The 17350-nt window shown below is 42.4% G+C and overlaps 1 protein-coding gene across 2 annotated transcripts in view; it reads left to right on the top strand.

Moving 5' to 3' along the window:
- TSPAN33 (tetraspanin 33) overlaps nt 1-12299 on the top strand; it is a 30235-nt gene extending 17936 nt beyond the window's left edge. Inside the window, exons 2-8 of one of the 2 annotated variants that reach the window (XM_073238477.1) lie at nt 923-980; nt 1652-1776; nt 2095-2169; nt 3371-3466; nt 4842-4970; nt 5378-5539; nt 5748-12299. In XM_073238477.1, coding sequence (XP_073094578.1) covers nt 923-980; nt 1652-1776; nt 2095-2169; nt 3371-3466; nt 4842-4970; nt 5378-5539; nt 5748-5849 — 747 coding nt within the window. In that variant the 3' untranslated portion in view covers nt 5850-12299. Of the gene's footprint in view, nt 1-922; nt 981-1648; nt 1777-2094; nt 2170-3370; nt 3467-4841; nt 4971-5377; nt 5540-5747 lie in introns of both variants that reach the window. The other variant, XM_073238476.1, reaches the window with a different exon arrangement.
- Nucleotides 12300-17350: the final 5051 nt, after the last annotated feature.

The raw sequence follows: 17350 nt of genomic DNA, 5'->3' as shown, positions 1-17350 counted from the left end.
AGCACAGAGAAGGCAAATAGTGACTCTCTGGCATCTTACTATACTGTTGGGCAATGACTGCAATGGGGTATGGGGGGGATTTGATAATATGGGTGAATGTAGTAACCACATTGTTTTTTCATGTGAAACCTTCATAAGAGTGTATATCAATAATACCTTAAAAGAAAAAGATAAAGTTTCCTTTGCAGAGGTCATTCCGTTCTTTTACACACATGTATTCATGGATTCATTCTCTCACATTGGTATTCTCGTATTTGACACCATACTGACCTCCAAGAGAGTTAGATACTGGGAGTGTTCATCTACTCAGGCCTCCTTTGGCTTTAAGGTGCACCCTTTGATGTACCTAGATTAGAATTCAGAACTTCAGAAGTTTCTATGTAACCCTGTCCAAGTTAACTATTAGTAATGATAGATAATATTTATTGTCAGGCACTGCATCAAATGCTTTCCATGTATTAGTTCATTTAACTTCCACAGCAATTTTATTAAATTGTTGTTTGATATTAAATTTAATTTTGATATTGAAATTAAGTAGTTGTTTTTAATTCTCATCTTCAAATACCAAAAGACTCAGAGATTTGTCCAGCGTGGGCCCAGGTTTGATTTCCTCCAAAGCCCATGTTCTTAACCACTCTTCTTAACCTTGTATTGCCTCAATTTCCAAATCTGTGAAATGGGGAAAAGAGCTGCCTCTCAAGATAGCTGTGTTGTGTGGATTGGATGAGATCATCGTGGTAAAGCTTTTCTTGGAGGCCAAGCGCTGACAGGTACTAGAAGTAGTGTCACTGAGGAGAGGAAAGATGCTCATATCTGGGTCCCAGGAATGTCATCCTCCTGCTCTCCTTTGGGGTTATCCATGGTGATCAGGGCTCTCTGCTTTCCAAAATCTCAGGGTCTGGGTCTTTTCCTGTCCCTACAGGTGATTTCCATGGTGATGGTGGCTGTGGGAGTCTATGCTCGGCTGATGAAACATGCAGGTGAGCTATAGGCCCCCCTCGTCTCCCTAGGACTTGAATTTCCAGGCCCCTTCCTCCCGTGCCTCCTTCAGCCCTGGCCCTCTCACACTCCTTCCCATATAGGCTATGCCGCTGTCTAGCCAAATCTTGGCAGCCTACTCTAAGGCATCAGGCCACCATGCTAATTCACCTGGATTTCCCTCATCTCCTGCAAATCTTCCGAGATATGCCTGCATTTTAGGCTTAGGAAGTGTCTGGGAAAGAAGGTGGGCCTCACGGAGCAGAGAGTATCAGAGACTTTTTGCGCCACCCTCTCTCTGTCCTGGAGTAACTCAACCTGCATTCCTATTTCACTGCACAAAGTCTCTGGGAAACAGAATCTGCAAAGCTGGCAAACCTAATGCTATTCTAATTCTTTTCTGGAGCGAAAGCGGTCCCTCCTCTCTTAGGTCCAGGAATAAAGGCTTGTACTCTGTTAGTTCCTCCAATAAAATGCCTCAGACCTTCCAGACCCTTTGTGTTCTCCGCATGGGAGGGAGGACTGCCTCTCTGTAACCTTCACCAATCACACTAGATTCCCCCACCAGAGGAGAATAGTCTGGGGGAGCTGGTAACTCCCTACCTCATCCCTGGGTTCCACCCTCAGTTGGGGCACCAGGCTCAGGCTGAGAAAAAACCCTCTCCCCCAGAAGCAGCCTTGGCCTGCCTGGCAGTGGACCCTGCCATTCTGCTGATCGTGGTGGGTGTCCTCATGTTCTTGCTCACTTTCTGTGGCTGTATTGGATCCCTCCGTGAGAACATTTGTCTCCTGAAGACGGTGAGTGGTCAGAGAAAAACACTGCCCCCCTCCTCCATGTGCCTCTCAGCCTCCTGTTGCCATTCCTACAGCCTTGTGGGTTCCTCTGTCCCATCCTTCCTCCAAGGCCCGTGCTGTCCACTCCTCACTGTAGAGCTCAGCCAGTGACCCAGCGCAGTGGCCACTTCCAAGACAGCCTCCCAGAGGCAGCAGCCTTTACCATGTATGGGACATCTGGGCAAAGTGCCCTTTGGCCCGCCAGTACTCCCCATGGCCCTGGAAGGGGCCACTGTCCAGCATGGTCACAGACAGTCTCCTTTTCCTGCCTGCTCCCCACAGTTCTCAGTCTGCCTCATCATCGTGTTCCTGCTACAGCTGGCCGCTGGGGTCCTGGGCTTCGTCTTCTCAGACAAGGTAGTGTTGGGAACCAAGGGGCCTCCTCAGATATGAACCAAAGGGAGGAAGGGAAGGTTCCTGCCTGTGATCAGCCTGATTAATTAATCACTCTGCTCATTCACTCTGAGAATCATCAGCCTTTGAAAGGTTCTCCTTAGGGATAAATGAAAGGCCTTTAAAGTCACCATATTTGAACAGAATTTTAAGAGTGTAAAGGTGTTTTCTTCTAACAGTCTGAGGGGCCAACAGGGAAGTAAATTCTGTGAACACAAAGTTAAAATAACCAGCAAACTTCAATAGCAATGATTGGGTAAAGCTCAGTTACCAAATGGACCACTAACAATAGGAAGGCCTTTTATTTATTTTAAAAATTGTTTATTGGGATAAACAGAAGGAAGGAAGGGGGAAAGTAAACAAGATTTTAAATGGTGCTTACCATATCTGGAAGTGTTCTGCCATTTGGTGACAGTCCTGTGTTCTGTAGTTTTGTTTTTTATCTGCTAATTTTTTTTACATGGAAGTATAGTTGATATACAATATTGGTTTCAGATGTACAATATAGTGATTCAACAATTATATATGTTACAAAATGCTCACCAGGATCAGTATAGTTGCCATCTGAGTTATAGTTTTTTAAATTATGAACCAAAATTATTTTCCCAAAAGGCAGATGACTGCTGGGGACAGGTATAGGACTCTGGACAGGAAACTTTGAGAAGAATAACAGAGCAGAAGGAAGAGAGCATGATAGAAACCAGGAAACTGAGAGGCACTGAATTCTTTCAGAATGTCATAGTCCTTCAGCTTAGTCAAATCCTAAAATACAGATCTGTTTTGAGTCTAAGAAGATGCAATTCTGTTATATCCACTAGAGGTCAGTGCCTCCGCTCAGTATACCCTTTTCCACTAAAAACAACCAAAAGTTAGTCTTTGCATCAAGTTTTTGTGGTAATGGTATTCAGAGGTGGGTAAATATTGGACTATCTTGAAATGTGGCTCTGAGAAGTGGCAACAGCAGATCCAGCATTTCTCTTGCCTACTGGCACCAGACGGCAGAGGGATAGATGGGGTCTGGTACTAGCCATCTTCCAGGTCTTGGTTCTGATTTCAAGGCTGACTTAAATAAAGAAGGCTGACCATTGTCTACTGTTATTTCTTCAGGGAGGAACAGGTTGGGGGCTAGTCCTGTATTTTGATTTCCTACTCATATCTCTGGCAGGCAAGAGGGAAAGTGAGTGAAATCATCAATAATGCCATTGTGCACTACCGAGATGACTTGGACCTGCAGAATCTCATTGATTTTGGCCAGAAGAAGGTATGGGTTAAGAGTGGGGGTGGGAGCCAACCTGTGGTCTGGGAGGCTGTGAGCAAAGATTAATGCCATCCCAAGAGATACCTCACCCTCCAGGCCTGCAGGCTTCTTTAGCACCTGCCAGGTAATGGATTCTGGGAACAGGTTTGCCAAAAGACCATACATAGCAGCGTGCTTTAAAAGTACCTTTAAGGGCACAGAACAGTCTGTGTAGTAATCTACCACTTGTGTAAAAAGGGGAGGAAGAAATATACATATTTGCAAAAGGAATCTGGAAGGATATGTAAGAAACTGCTATAAGTGGTTACTTATAGAGGGATGAGGAACTCAGCAGACAAGATTTTTTTAATATCACCTGTTCAGAACTTAAATTTTTTTAATGGTAGTAAAATATACATAGCATAAAATTTACCTTTCTAACCATATTTAAAGTATAGAGATCTCTGGCACTAAGTACATTCACACTGTTGTATAACCATCATCGCCATCTACTTCCAGAACTTTTCACCTTCCCCATTTAAAACTCTGTCTGCATTAAACACTAACTTCCCATTTCTCACTCCCCAGCTCCTGGCAACCACCATTCTACTTTCTGTCCCTATGAATTTGAATTTGAGTACTCTAGGTACCTCATATAAGTGGAATCATGCAGTATTTGTGCTTTTGTGACTGAATTATTTCACTTAGCATGTCTTCAAGGATCATCTGTGTTGTAGGATGTATTGAAATGGATTTCCTTTTTAAGGCTGAATAATATTCCATTGTGTGTCTTTATCACATTTTGTTAATCCATTTATCTTTCGATGCACATGTGAGTGACTGCCACCTTTTGGCCATTGTGAGTAATACTGCTATGAATCAAAAGTCAAATTTTAAATAAAAGTGCTTTTGAGACTAGTGCTGAGTTCCTCTTCCCTTGGTGCAGCAGGCACTTGACTTGGATCGTACTTGCTTTCATGAATTATGGATCCACAATATTGAAGACTCTCCTCTTGTGTTTTCTCTATATTAAGACAAATGTTTTCAACAGTGATTGTTTAATTATTTCAACCAGTATTTTTTCACATGCTTTTTTGCCAGGTTCTATGCTATGCAGGACAAAAACCAGAAATTGCCCTCAAGGAGCTCAAAGTTGAATGTGTAAAACAAAATATATATACAACTACAATAAGTTATAACAAAATACATACAGTAATAAAAATTAAAAAGAGAAAACTTCAGGTGAAAGCCACTGAGAAACTGGAGCTCAAATTTCAAGGTTGTGTTTAACTTACAAGTGGAAGCTTGCCATAGACTTTTGGTTGCTCTGAGAATTCCCCTGGTCACCTAAGTGTGAGAAGTGGGTGATTCTTAACTTTTGTGGTGGTTTTTGTTGCAGTTCAGCTGCTGTGGAGGGATTTCTTACAAGGATTGGTCCCTGAACATGTACTTCAACTGTTCGGAAGACAACCCCAGCCGTGAGCGCTGCTCTGTGCCTTACTCCTGTTGCTTGCCTACTCCCAACCAGGTGAGCACATTCCCACCTCATTTCCTCTTGGCCAGTGATCTGAACTGCTTTCTGATTAGGGCGGTCACTACTGGGAATCCCCATTCCCCTGCTTAAACAATCAGTTTTCTAGGACAGCTGTCAGATGTTTTTTTTCTTCACCGCAATCTGATGGCTCTGTTAACCTTTCAGTCTTCTAGCCCACATGGGGGTTCAGAAGGGACAGACAGGTCTATAAAGTAAGGAGAACTGGACTCAGATACATCAGAGAAAGGGAAGCCTGCCTGCATTTAGCAACTTCCAACCTAGTATCCTCCACATATTTCTCTGACAATTTAGGAATTTGGAAAGGGTGGAAAGCCCATCAGCTAAGGTCCAAAAGAAAAGGTTATTAGGAGTCCCATTTGGCTTTTCATCTCTCTCCCCAGGTAGTGATCAACACCATGTGTGGCCAAGGTATGCAGGCCCTTGACTACTTGGAAGCTAGTAAAATCATCTACACTAATGGCTGTATTGACAAGTTGGTCAACTGGATACACAGCAACCTCTTCTTACTTGGTGGTGTAGCTCTGGGCCTGGCCATCCCCCAGGTAACTTAACCTGTAAGACTGTGGGCCCCACAATTCTGCAAAGACTCCTTTGTTTTGGGGAGGGCACCTGGGGGTCCACTAGGGTGTCAGGCACTGACATTGCTGAGGAGCAGGGAATGGGATGGTGCTGACCATGCTGGGAAGACTGAGTCAGGGAAAATAAGGGCATCACTCATTGCTTAGGGCCCAATCTTCTCGCCTCTCCCAGCTGGTGGGAATCCTGCTGTCCCAGATCCTTGTGAATCAGATCAAAGATCAGATCAAGCTACAGCTCTACAACCAGCAGCACCGTGCTGACCCATGGTACTGAGAATTCCATCTGCACTTCCTCACTATGGCGACAGGCAAGCCTCATTGACCAACAGCAGTGGATACAGCTCTCGGCACCAAATGGAGATTTGGATTCCAGTCCCCCAGCGACAGCCCAGTGGGAAGAAGCAAACTCCAGATGGGCAGCAGGCAGGGTGCATAGGTGGCTCAAGTCTCAGAAGGATGTGTTTCCTCTCCCCATCCTAGCCCTCAGCGTTGTTAGAAAATTATTTTGTATTGTTTTTATGGATTTGGGTTTATGTTTTTGAAAGTTTTGTCTGGGCAGAGATGTTTGGGAAATGGCAGTTGCTAGCTGCTACTTCTCACTGAGGCACTAAAACTGACAGCTCTACTAGGGCTGCTGCTGAGCTTGATGGACAGATATAATCAGATTCTGGCTATTGCCAGCAGGATCTGCCTGGAGTCCAGTTGGCAACGTACCAGCTCCAGAAGGGAAAGGAGCAGAGCAGGCAGTGAGCTTGGGGGTCGGCTGGGGACAGTTTGTATGTGTTGAGTAGGACTGGAAGGCAGTATGTTTACTAAATGCCAGCCCTACCATCCTCCCAGGTAGTCATAGTGAGCTACATCCTGCCCCACCCTCATTGCCATGGAAACATGGCAGCAAGGGCAAGGGGGTGCAACAGCAGCCAAATTCATCCCTCTCCTACCCCCACTTTGAAAAATATTTGGAACCATGGTCTCTATTCTACCTCCAGCAGACGTGGGATTGAGCCATATGTGCCCTTGAATTCCTCCTGTCTGGCCCTCCCTCTCCAGTAAGTGTAGTTTCTTTAACCTTGGCAGTGTGGAGAGGAGAGGGAACACCCTTGTTCCCAAGCACCAAGCTCAGTATTCCTAGTGTAAGAAGCAGGGATTGTGTTGGGGCAGGGGCAGCCAGAAAAGGCAATAAAAGTTTGTTGACCTGGGCTAAGCAGGACTCCATGAATTTTCCATTCTGGCAACTGGAAGGGGAAGGGTGGAATGGCCCAGCTGGTGGGAGGGGACTGGACTCCCCCCACCACTACAATACCTTCTTGGCCCCACCACTTGCCCTATATCCCCAGGCAGATGTACTGCACCCCTTTCACAACTCCACCCTCTCTGGTCTAAATTAGGTGAAAGATACCCAATTCTGATCTGGGAGTGGTGTGATTTTATCCCAAAACCTGATTTTAATTTTTTTCCAAACTAAATTAATTAAAAATTTTCAGGATGGGAATGGGTAAGGCTACAACTGCCAATCAATAGTCTAGTCCTCTGCGCTGCGGGGGAGGAGAACGAGGAGGAGGAAGGCCATGGTCTTCACTCCCAATCTGGGCCATCTGCCTGCCTCCTCCATCTTTATCAGAAGGAGCTGGGTACCGCCGCCGCTCTTGGGTTTTTCTCACTCGGAAGAGACGTGCCGCGTGCAGCGGTACTTCCTCGCGCTCAGACGAGCGTGCGAAGGCGGCAGGCTGGGAGGCCCGCGAGCAGGGCGGCCGGGCGGGCGCGGCCGGGGGCGGGGCCCCGCGGCGCCGTGGGTGGTCCCTGCCCACGCCGAGGCCCGAGCCTGAGCCTCAGCACCCGGCCGGGCAAGAGCTGGGGGCTGAGTTGCGAAGGAGCTAGTGCTGGGCTGTGTGACCCCGCTACCCCGTGAGGGTCCCCCGAAATCTCCTCGTTCCCTGCTGCCCGGGGGCTCAGACTAGGGGCTTGGCCTGAGTTGGGAAAGACTCGAGAGAATCCCTCCCGCGTTGGGGAGACAGTCGCGAGTTCTCTCCCTGCCCCCAGTTTCTCCAAAGCGAGCCTTCTGCTCCCGGGAGGGCGCCTTTCCAGCAGCCGCCTGGGGAACCCAGCCAATGTTTAGCTCCAGCTAGTAATTGAACGGAAAGAGAAAAATAAAATCATCACAAATAAAAAAAGTTGAAGTAAGGACTTTTTATTCTGGGAGAGAAGAGAAAAAGAAAAGCGCGCTTTCTTGGTGCCAGAGACGTGCAGTTTTATACTTTTTCTTTTGGTGTCGCGGACGCAGAAGTCTGTATTTTGGGTTCGGAGTTGGGGTGTTGCACCTTTCCAGTTCACCGTCACTGAGGAGCTCACCTGGCAGGGGCCTGTTTGGGGCCCCCTGGAGAAGGCATAGTGGGCCGCAGAAGCAGGATTCATATCCAGATTTGTTAAACTCCAAACTACACTTCCAAGCCTCTAGTGTCTCTCCGTATCTAGCCTATGGGATTGGATAAAAGGGTCCGAAATTTCTGCTCAAGCCCCAGGTCTTGCCCAGGGCAAATGTTCAGAAGCTTATAATGCAGGTTTCTCAGTGTCTTTCTGGTTCTCAGTTTCTCTCTAGGTTTCTTTCTCTTTGGCCTGATGCTAGGAGAGAAAGTGCCCCAATTTTGAAAAAGGTTTCTCACTTTTATTTCATGTTTCAATTTAATTTGTCCCCTGAATCTTTTCTACTAACCTTAGTCTCAAGCACTGAGGTTAACACCAGTATCTTAGAACAGCTATGAAATCTAGACATCAAAAGTGGGTGAATAGAATATTCTTAAGGCAGCAGAAATCAGGCTGGGTGGGCAGAAGTGGAGAGAAAAGGCCTTAAGAATGATGAAAATCTGGCCAGGGTGATATGGTAAGAAAGGTATCACTAGGTTCTGTGGGCCTCAAACCCTGTAATTTAAACAAGGACTTGAGTCTGAGAGCACAAATTTTGCAGAGTACTCAATGAAATTCTGTTTCCCTCTGCATTCTATTTCTATTGCTGCTGTAACAAATTTAGTGGGTTAAAACAACAGAGATGTGTTTTCTTACAGTTCTGGAAGTCCAAAGATCAAAATGCAGGCTCTAAAGGAACCATTTTCCAACTTCTAGAGGCCATTTGAATTTCTTGGTGCCTGGCCCCCTTTCCATTTTACAAGCACTTCAACCCAATTTCTGCTTGTATGGTCACACGTTCTTTTTCTGTAACTCTGACTCTCCCATATTCCTCCTCTAGGACCCTTGTGATTATACTGGGCCCACCCAGATTATCCAGATTAATTCTTCCCATTTTATGATTCTTAATTTAACTACATCTATAAAGTCCTTTTAACTATGTAAGGTAATATACATTCAGGTTCCAAGGATTAGGACACAGACATTTTGGGTGGCCATTTTTCAGCCTACCACATCCCCTTCCCCATTCATGCATGACTTAAGGTGGGGGAAATGTACGAATAGCTATTGTTAGTGGCAAGATTTTAAGGTAGGTGTTGTCTGGATTTCATTCTAATAATTACCTACCATTTATTGAGTGCTTACCATGTGGCATGGCAAGCACATATTTATTACAAAGTTTACCATGTGGGTCCTCTGCTATTTTCTGACTTACCCTCAACCTGAAGACCAGATATGTTAACAGAGTCAAGGACCAGTTTCAAAAAGGGGATACAAAAGGGGCACAGCTTCTTCCACTAAAAGGGCTCTCCTGGTCTATTATTCTAAAAAGGTCAGGTACATTTTATAAATCTCCTCCTTGCCCCTCAACCCCCCAAAAAGAGAATTAGATATTCCAAATTGCTATACATAAAACACTTAGAGGAGGGAATAAAGTGAGGGGTAACCACACTCCAGAACTTAGGTTGAAAAACTCAGCCTCTAGAGTATTCTTGTTACCGTTCCAGGAACCTGGTAAATCAATCAAACGAGTGAAATAGCATAGAGATTCCAGAAATATTTTCAAACATCAGTACTCACTGACTAATATGAAGCAATACAGTGATGAGAAGAAGGGGAATCATTAATAAAAGTTGTTAGGACAAATGGATTACAGTATGGAAAAGAAATAACTTAGATTCGTATCTCACATCATATATTGTGATGCACTCCAGAGGGTAAAATAAAGATTTTAAAGCAAACAACAACAAAATGAAAATCAGAGTATCATATTTGTCCTAGCTATTATAATGAGCTAGAGTGGTAAGTTTTTCAGTGCATCTGCCCACCTCACAATGATTCTTCCTTCTTTGGAAACTGACCCCCTACTCCTCAAAAGTTAAGCCTTGAGGAGCCATGTTTGTACTATAAGACATGGTCTCCTAAGCATAGCTGACTGGATCAGACTTGGGCACTGTATTAAGTGCCCCACGGCTGCTGTAACAAAGTACCACAAACTGGGTGGCTTCAAACAACAGAAACTTACTGTCTCACACTTCTGCAGACCCAAAGTCCAAAATCAAAGTGTTGGTACAGCCACACTCCTCCTAGCGCCTCTAGAGAGGATTCTTCCTTGACTCTTCCAGCTTCTGATAGCCCCAGGCATTCCTTGGTTCACAGCAGTTTAACTACACAGCTTCTGCCTTCATAGTCACATCTTCCCTCTGTGTCTATGTCTTTTCTTATAAAGACACCAGTCATATTGGAACAAGGGTCCACCCTACTCCAGTATGACCTCATCTTAACTAACTATATCTGCAATGACCCCATTGCCAAATGAGGTCACATTCTGAGGTCCTGGGAGGTTAGGGCTTCAACATTTTTTGGGGGCTTATGGGCACAATTCAGGCCATAACAGGCATCTAGCCCAAACTGTGCCAAAGTCCTTCCCTGGGACTTTGGAACTGAGAATGAGATTCTAATCACTGACTGGTCTGGTGAAGAAGGCAAAGGGCTGCTGAGGCTCGGTCTTCCTACACCTCATGGAGCAAGTAAGAGAAAGTCTACTTACACAAAGAGGAGAATGAAACAGATTGGGGATGGGGAGACAGAGACAAAGGGGCAGAAGAAGGGTACTCCTTGTGGCCGATTTCTCTATGATACTACCACACCTTTCTGCAGCTCTATGGCTGTCCTGCCTTGGGCTCCCTAAGACAATTTATGCTTCCAGAAAAGCTTGCCTTGTTTGCTTAGGAAAGCTCAACTTGGTTTCTGTTGCTTACAAGCCAAGCTAATAAAAAAGCCATAATCAGAATAAAACACTGCATTACTTTTCTATTGCTGCTGTAACAATTTACTACAAACAATGCTTAAAACCACACAAACTTATAATTATGCAGTTCTGTAAGTTAGAAATCTGATATGGGTCTCACTGAGCTAAAATCAAGGTGTTGGCAGGGCTGTATTCCTTTCTGGAGGTGGCAGGGGAGGGTCTCTCTCCTTGCCTTGTCCAACTTCATGAAGCTCTCTTCTTCCATCATCAAAGCCATCAGAGCAAGTCAAGTCCTTCTCACCAAACCATCTCTCTGGTTCTCTGCAGTCAGGAAAATTTCACTCCTTTTAAGGACCCCTGTGATTAGATTGGACCCACCTATATAATCCAGGCTGAGTTCCCCAGCTCAAGGTCCTTAACCTTAATTACATCAGTCTGCAAATGTGAACTATTACATTCACAGGTTCTGGGGATTAGGATGTGGACATCTGTAGGGCCTATTATTTTGCCTACCACAAATATACAATAAGATGTATCACAACCATTTTTAGTAAGATAGATGGCTGAGAGTTTAATGATCTTTCTTTGTACTATTTGTTTTTCTTATAAAATTGCTTCATTTTATTTGAGCAATTCAGTTTGAAGCCTTTACTTCCTGAAGCTCTTTTTTGGGGAATACAGGGTCAACTCTGTCAGATTCAAGGACTTTTGTTCAGCTGCTTTGTTCTCATAGCTGAAGATTTAACTATCCCAGAAAGATACTAAATGAGGACATATTCCCAAAAGGCCTGATTGGAGCCAGGAAAGAATGAATAGAATAGAATAAAATGCCTATTCCCTGCTACAGAATTGCATGTATTAAAATGTTATTATAGAAGAAAGGCAATTGAAATTCTTCTGAACAGAAAGTCTGGGGTGGATACCTTGATAAAGGTATTGTGCCTGGCAGGAGGTTGTAAGGGCCAATTTATGCATAGATACAATAAATGAAATGGACATCTAGGAAGGCAGGTAAACTCAGGCACTCATTCAACAAACACATTGTGGTAGGTGCCATTGTAGCACTGGGCACACAGTGGAGAACACAAGTTCCTGCCTTCCTAAGTCTACTAAAGGAGCAGATTTATACAAAACTTTGTATCTTACATATTACATATATCAAAATGTGAGGTAGGGATATGGACAATGAAGAAAAAGCAGGCTAGGAGGGTAAAGAATGATGGAAGGGGTATTTTGGGTGAGGCAGATTTAAAATGCCTTAAATTAAAAAATTTTGTATTTTGAAATATTTATAGACTCTCAAGAGGTTGTAAAGAAGTGCACAGGGAATCCCAGTGTATCCCTAAATACCCCAGTTTTAACATTTTGTGCAGGTATAGTATGATATCAAAACCAAGGAAGCGTCACTGTACAATCCATATAGCTTATTCAGATTTCACCCATTATAACATGCACTCATTGGGATATTGTGCATAGGTTTATGTAATTTTATCATTTGTGTAATCACTATAATCAACATACTGAACTGTATATATGAATTATACTCAATAAAGATATTACAAAAAAACACTCGACTTTGTCATCATCAAAACAGGTTGGTGTTCCTCTTCATAGCCACACCCATCCCTCCCCACCATCACTAACCCCTGGGAACCACTAATCCATTCTCCATCTCTATAATTATGTTATTTCATGACTGTTACATAAATGGAATTATGCACTGAGATTGGCTTTTTTCACTCAACATAATTCTCTTGAGATCATCCAAGTTCTGTGTATCAATAGTTCATTCCTTTTTATTTCTGAGGAGTAATCCATGGCGTGATGTACCACAGTTTGCTTAACCATTCACCCATTAAAAGATATTGGTTGGTTTCCAGTTTTGAGCTCTTACAAATAAAACTTCTCTGAACATCCATGTACAAGTTCCTGCATGAAAATAAATCTTCATTTCTCTTGGCCAACTGCCCAGGAGTGTGATTGCTGGGTTGTATGGTAAGTATATATATATATATATATATATATATATATATATATATATATATATATATATATATATATATATATATGTTTTTTTCGGAAACTGACAAACCATTTTCCAGAGGGCCTGTATCATTTTATGTTCCCTTGCAATGCATGAGTGATCTGCTTTCTCCACAATCTTGCCAACATTTGGTGTTAATCACTGTTTTTCATTTCAGTAATTTGATAATTCTGTCATGATATTTCATTGTGGTTTAATTTGCATTTCTCTAAAGACTAATGATGTTGAATTATCTTTTCATGAATTTATTGGCCATTATATTCTCTTTGATGAGGTGTCTGTGCATGTCTTTTGCCCATTTTCTAATTGGATTGTTTGTTTTTTAATGTTGAGTTTTGAGAGGTTTTTCATATATTACAGATAGTAGACCTTTGTCAGATAGATGATTTGCAATATTTTCTCTTAGTCTGTAATTTGTCTTCTCATTCTTTTAATAGTGTCTTCTACAAAGTTTTTAATTCTGAAATGAGGTCCAATCTATCCATTTTTCCTCTGTGGTCATTCTTTTGGAGTCAAGTATAAAAACACTGCCTAGTCATAGGTCCTGAAAATTTCTCCTATGTTCTTTTCTAGAAGTTTTATAGTTTTTTCCATTTACATTTAAAGTCCATGATGCCTTTTGGGTTAATTTTTTTGTAAGTTGTGAAGTCTTGGTTGAGTTTCATTTTTTGACTTATGGATGTCTAGCACCATTTATTGAAAAAGTTATCCCAACTCCATTGAATTTCTTCTGCTACTTTATCAAAAATTAATTGGGCATATTGTGGCCTTATTTCTGAGATCTCTACCTGTTCCATTGATCAGTGTGTCTGTCTTCCTGACAGCATCACCCTGTCTGCAGCTATGTGGTAAGCCCTACATCAAGAAGTGATTCCTCCCATTTATTCTTCTTTTCCATAAATTGTTTTGGCTAATCTAGGGCCTTTCATGTTCAATATAAGTTTTAGAATAAGTTTATCTGTGTCTACAGAGAAACTTGCTGGGATTTTTAAAATCGGAATTGTGTTAAACCTAGAGGTTTAGGGAATCAGTTTTGGGGTAAATGACATCTTTACTACATTGAATCTTCAAATCCACAAACACAGTGTATCTTTCCAAAGATTTAGGTTGCCTTTTATTTCTTTCATCAGCATTTTATAATTTTGTCACATAGATCCTGTACACATTTTTGTTAGACTTATACTCCTGTGTTTCTTTTCTTTGGATCAATATGCTAGGCATGCCTTCTTGAAGAGGGAGATTTGAAACAGAGAACTGCGTGAAGTGAGAACATGATTGCCAAGATCTTGTGGCAGGAGCTTGCTTGGTGTGTTTAAGGATCAGCAAGAAGAACAGCATGTCTGAGATGATGTGAGGTAGAAAAAGAATGGCAGTGAATGGGATCCAGGAGGTTGCCAGGGGTCAACAGGGCCTTGGTGAAATCAGGATGAGAACTTGGAATTTTACTCTAAATGTGATGAGATGCCTTGGAGAGTTTTGAGCACAGGAATGATATGATTAGACATATCTTAGAAGGATCACCCTGACACCTGGCTGGAGAATAGGCTGTAGGAGGGTAAGTGGAAACAGAGAGCTCTGTTAGGAAGCTCTCGGAGTGGCCCAGGTGGTGGTTGATGGTAGCTCAGACCAAGTTGGCTGCTGTGGAGGTGATGAGGAATAGCAGGAGTCTAGGCAGGATTTGCTGATGGATTGGGTGTGGGATTTTAGAGAAAGAGAAGAGTCAAGGGTGACTCCAAGGTTCTTGACCAGTGCAGCTGCATAAACAATGGTGCCATTTACTGAGAAGAGGAAAACTATGTTCTTTAGTATACAACTATAACTGTCACTACCCTAAAAAAAACCTAAAATCTGGTATCACAGTGTATAGTCACAGACTGAAATGGGGTCAAGATTACCCTTTCCCAAACCAGCCACGTTTCTACAATGTTGGCTACTAGTTGGACTTCCAGAACTACTGAAATGGCACTTAGGAAGGATGTTGGAGATGAAAGGTGGGAATTGACATTGACAGTTATTAAGCACTAAAGGACAAAGATTTCTCATGTTGCTTCATACTAATCCTCATTAGACTTCTTATAGCTAAGTAGTAATATGCTTCTTTTTTCTTTGATCTTTTAAAAAAATTACAGTGAAGAATACATAACCTAATAGTTATCATTTTAACCATTTGTAAGTTTACAATTCAGGAAAATTAAATAAATTTACAATGTTGTGTAACCACAACACTATCTAGGGCCAAAACTTTTCATGATCCCCAACAAAAACTCATTTGAGTACCCATTAAACAATAACTCCCCTTTCCTCCCTCCCCCTATCCCCTAGTAAAGTCTATTCTGTTTTCTGTCTATGAATTTGCCTATTCTAGGGAACTCATATAAGTGGAATCATTCAATATTTGTCCTTTTGTGTCTGGTTTATTTCACTAAGCATAATGTTTTCAAGGTCCATGTTGTAACCTATATCAAATATTCCTCCATTTTTTAAGCCTTAATAATATCCCATTGACTGTATTTACCACATTATGTTTATCTGTCCGTGTGTTGTTGGACACCTGGGTTGTTTCTACCTTTTGGCTATTGTGAATAGTGCTGCTATGAACATAGGTGTACAAGTATCTGTTTGACTTCCTTTTGTCAGTTCTTTGGACCTAGGAAACGAATTGCAGGGTCATATGACAGTTTTACATTGAGCCTTTTGAAAAACCACCAAACTTTTCCCAGCAGTTGCACCATTTTGGGAAGTATAAGTCCTCCAATTTATTAATCTTTTTCAAGATTGCTTTAGCCATTCAAGTCCCCTTGTGATTCTATACATATTTGAGGATTGGCCTTTCCATTTCTATGAAAAAGGCTGTTGGAATTTTGATAGGGATTGTGTTGAATCTATAGGTCACTTTGGGTAGTACTGACATCTTAACAATGTTAAGCCTTCTTTCATGGACACAGAATATCTTTCTGTTTATTTAGGTCTTCTTTAATTTCTTCAAGTAATGTTTTGTAGTTTTCAGTGTATAAGTCTTTTACTTCCTTGGTTAGATTTATTCCTAAATATTCAGTTTTTTTAGATGCTTTACAAATGGAATCACTATCTTAATTTCCTTTTCAGATTGTTCACTGCTGGTGTATAGAAACACAACTGATAATATCTCACTTTTGTGAAGGAAGAAATAGGGACTTAGAGTAAGTTGCTCAAAGGTTCTTGGCTATAAGGCCAAACTCAATTCTCTAACTCAACCTCTCTGATGAGGTAGCTATCTAGCCCCTTTCTCATTTTGCCATTGCTCTCTAACTTGATACTTTTAGTTACAACGTACGAAACACTGGGGGAAAAAAAAAACTGGAACACTGCAACAATTATGCTCCAAATTTTGGCCATTGTGACACTGAACCAGAAGGACAGTTAAAGTCTCAAGGATACCCAGGGATATCCCACAGATGCTTTCATGTCCATTCTTTTTTGAATGGAGGACCCCAATTAACATTGAATGTGTGACCTCAAAATGCTAAACTATTTGATGAGAATGTAATTTAGAAATCAAGAAGTTGCTTGTAGTAAATCAGGTACTGTAATGCATTGTCAACACAGGGTAGCTTCTCATGGCCCTGACAAAAGGACTGTGTTATGACATGTAGATGGGGTTAGACTCTTGAGGAACTAGGTAAGGAGGTGGCTCAGGCCCAGGAGAGGAGCACCGCACAGCCTGCCATCAGGCTGGAGACCAGGAGTGTGTCAAGTCACTGAGAATTCTCTAACAGACACTGACAGTCTTGGTATGCCTATGGGAGGGCACAGATGAGCTTTCTCCAGAAGCCTGAATGCCATCCAGGAACCACCAGAAATCCTCTCTTCCCCAGTGCCCCCTGAACACTTTTCTTCCTCCCGTCAGACAGAATTCCTGGATCTCCACTTGCTTCTCTTTCTGGGGAACAGCACAGTTACTTAAATGTGAAGCCATGCCCTTGTTGCAGCTGCCACTGATGGGAACCTGGCTCAGTAGCTGTGGACAGCATATGAGAATTTGCTCAGTCTGCCTTCCTGCTGCCCTCTGCCTAGGCCAGCAAGCTACCCGTAAGGGAATGCCAAAGCCTGGTGGATAGAAGTGTATGTACACACACACAAACATAAACATGGATATGAGAAATTAGAATATCTTCTCCATCCTGCTTTAGGGAAGAACATTCTGTCCAGATTACAATACCTTGGGATCCTCTCAATTTACCCTCTTCTATGTCCAGTGTAAAGGTACTATATTACAGTGATATGACTCTTCCTCATACCTCCCAAAAATCCCAGACAAGGTATGGCAGAATCTTCATACTTAATGAATTACTAACATTTTCAGGCAGAGAGGTAGGGGGCTGCCTTGAGCACGTTATGAGCACATATGTAGGTTCTTCTCTAATATATGGAATACTGAGAAAACCCCATATGGCTTCAAAGCTGCCACAATAACAACCAGATAGAAAACCAGTGGAGAAAGTTCACAAGGAAAAACATCAGGCAACTTTCTCTGTGACTCAGACATTGGACATGTTGTAACAGCATTTCATTTATATCACAGAAAAAAATAACTGAAATA

The sequence above is a fragment of the Manis javanica genome, chromosome 6, assembly GCF_040802235.1.
Source record: "Manis javanica isolate MJ-LG chromosome 6, MJ_LKY, whole genome shotgun sequence".
Classification (NCBI taxonomy): Eukaryota; Metazoa; Chordata; class Mammalia; order Pholidota; family Manidae; genus Manis; species Manis javanica.
The sequence above is the reverse complement of the archived record's forward strand: the minus strand, read 5'-3'. Positions and strand labels throughout refer to the sequence as shown.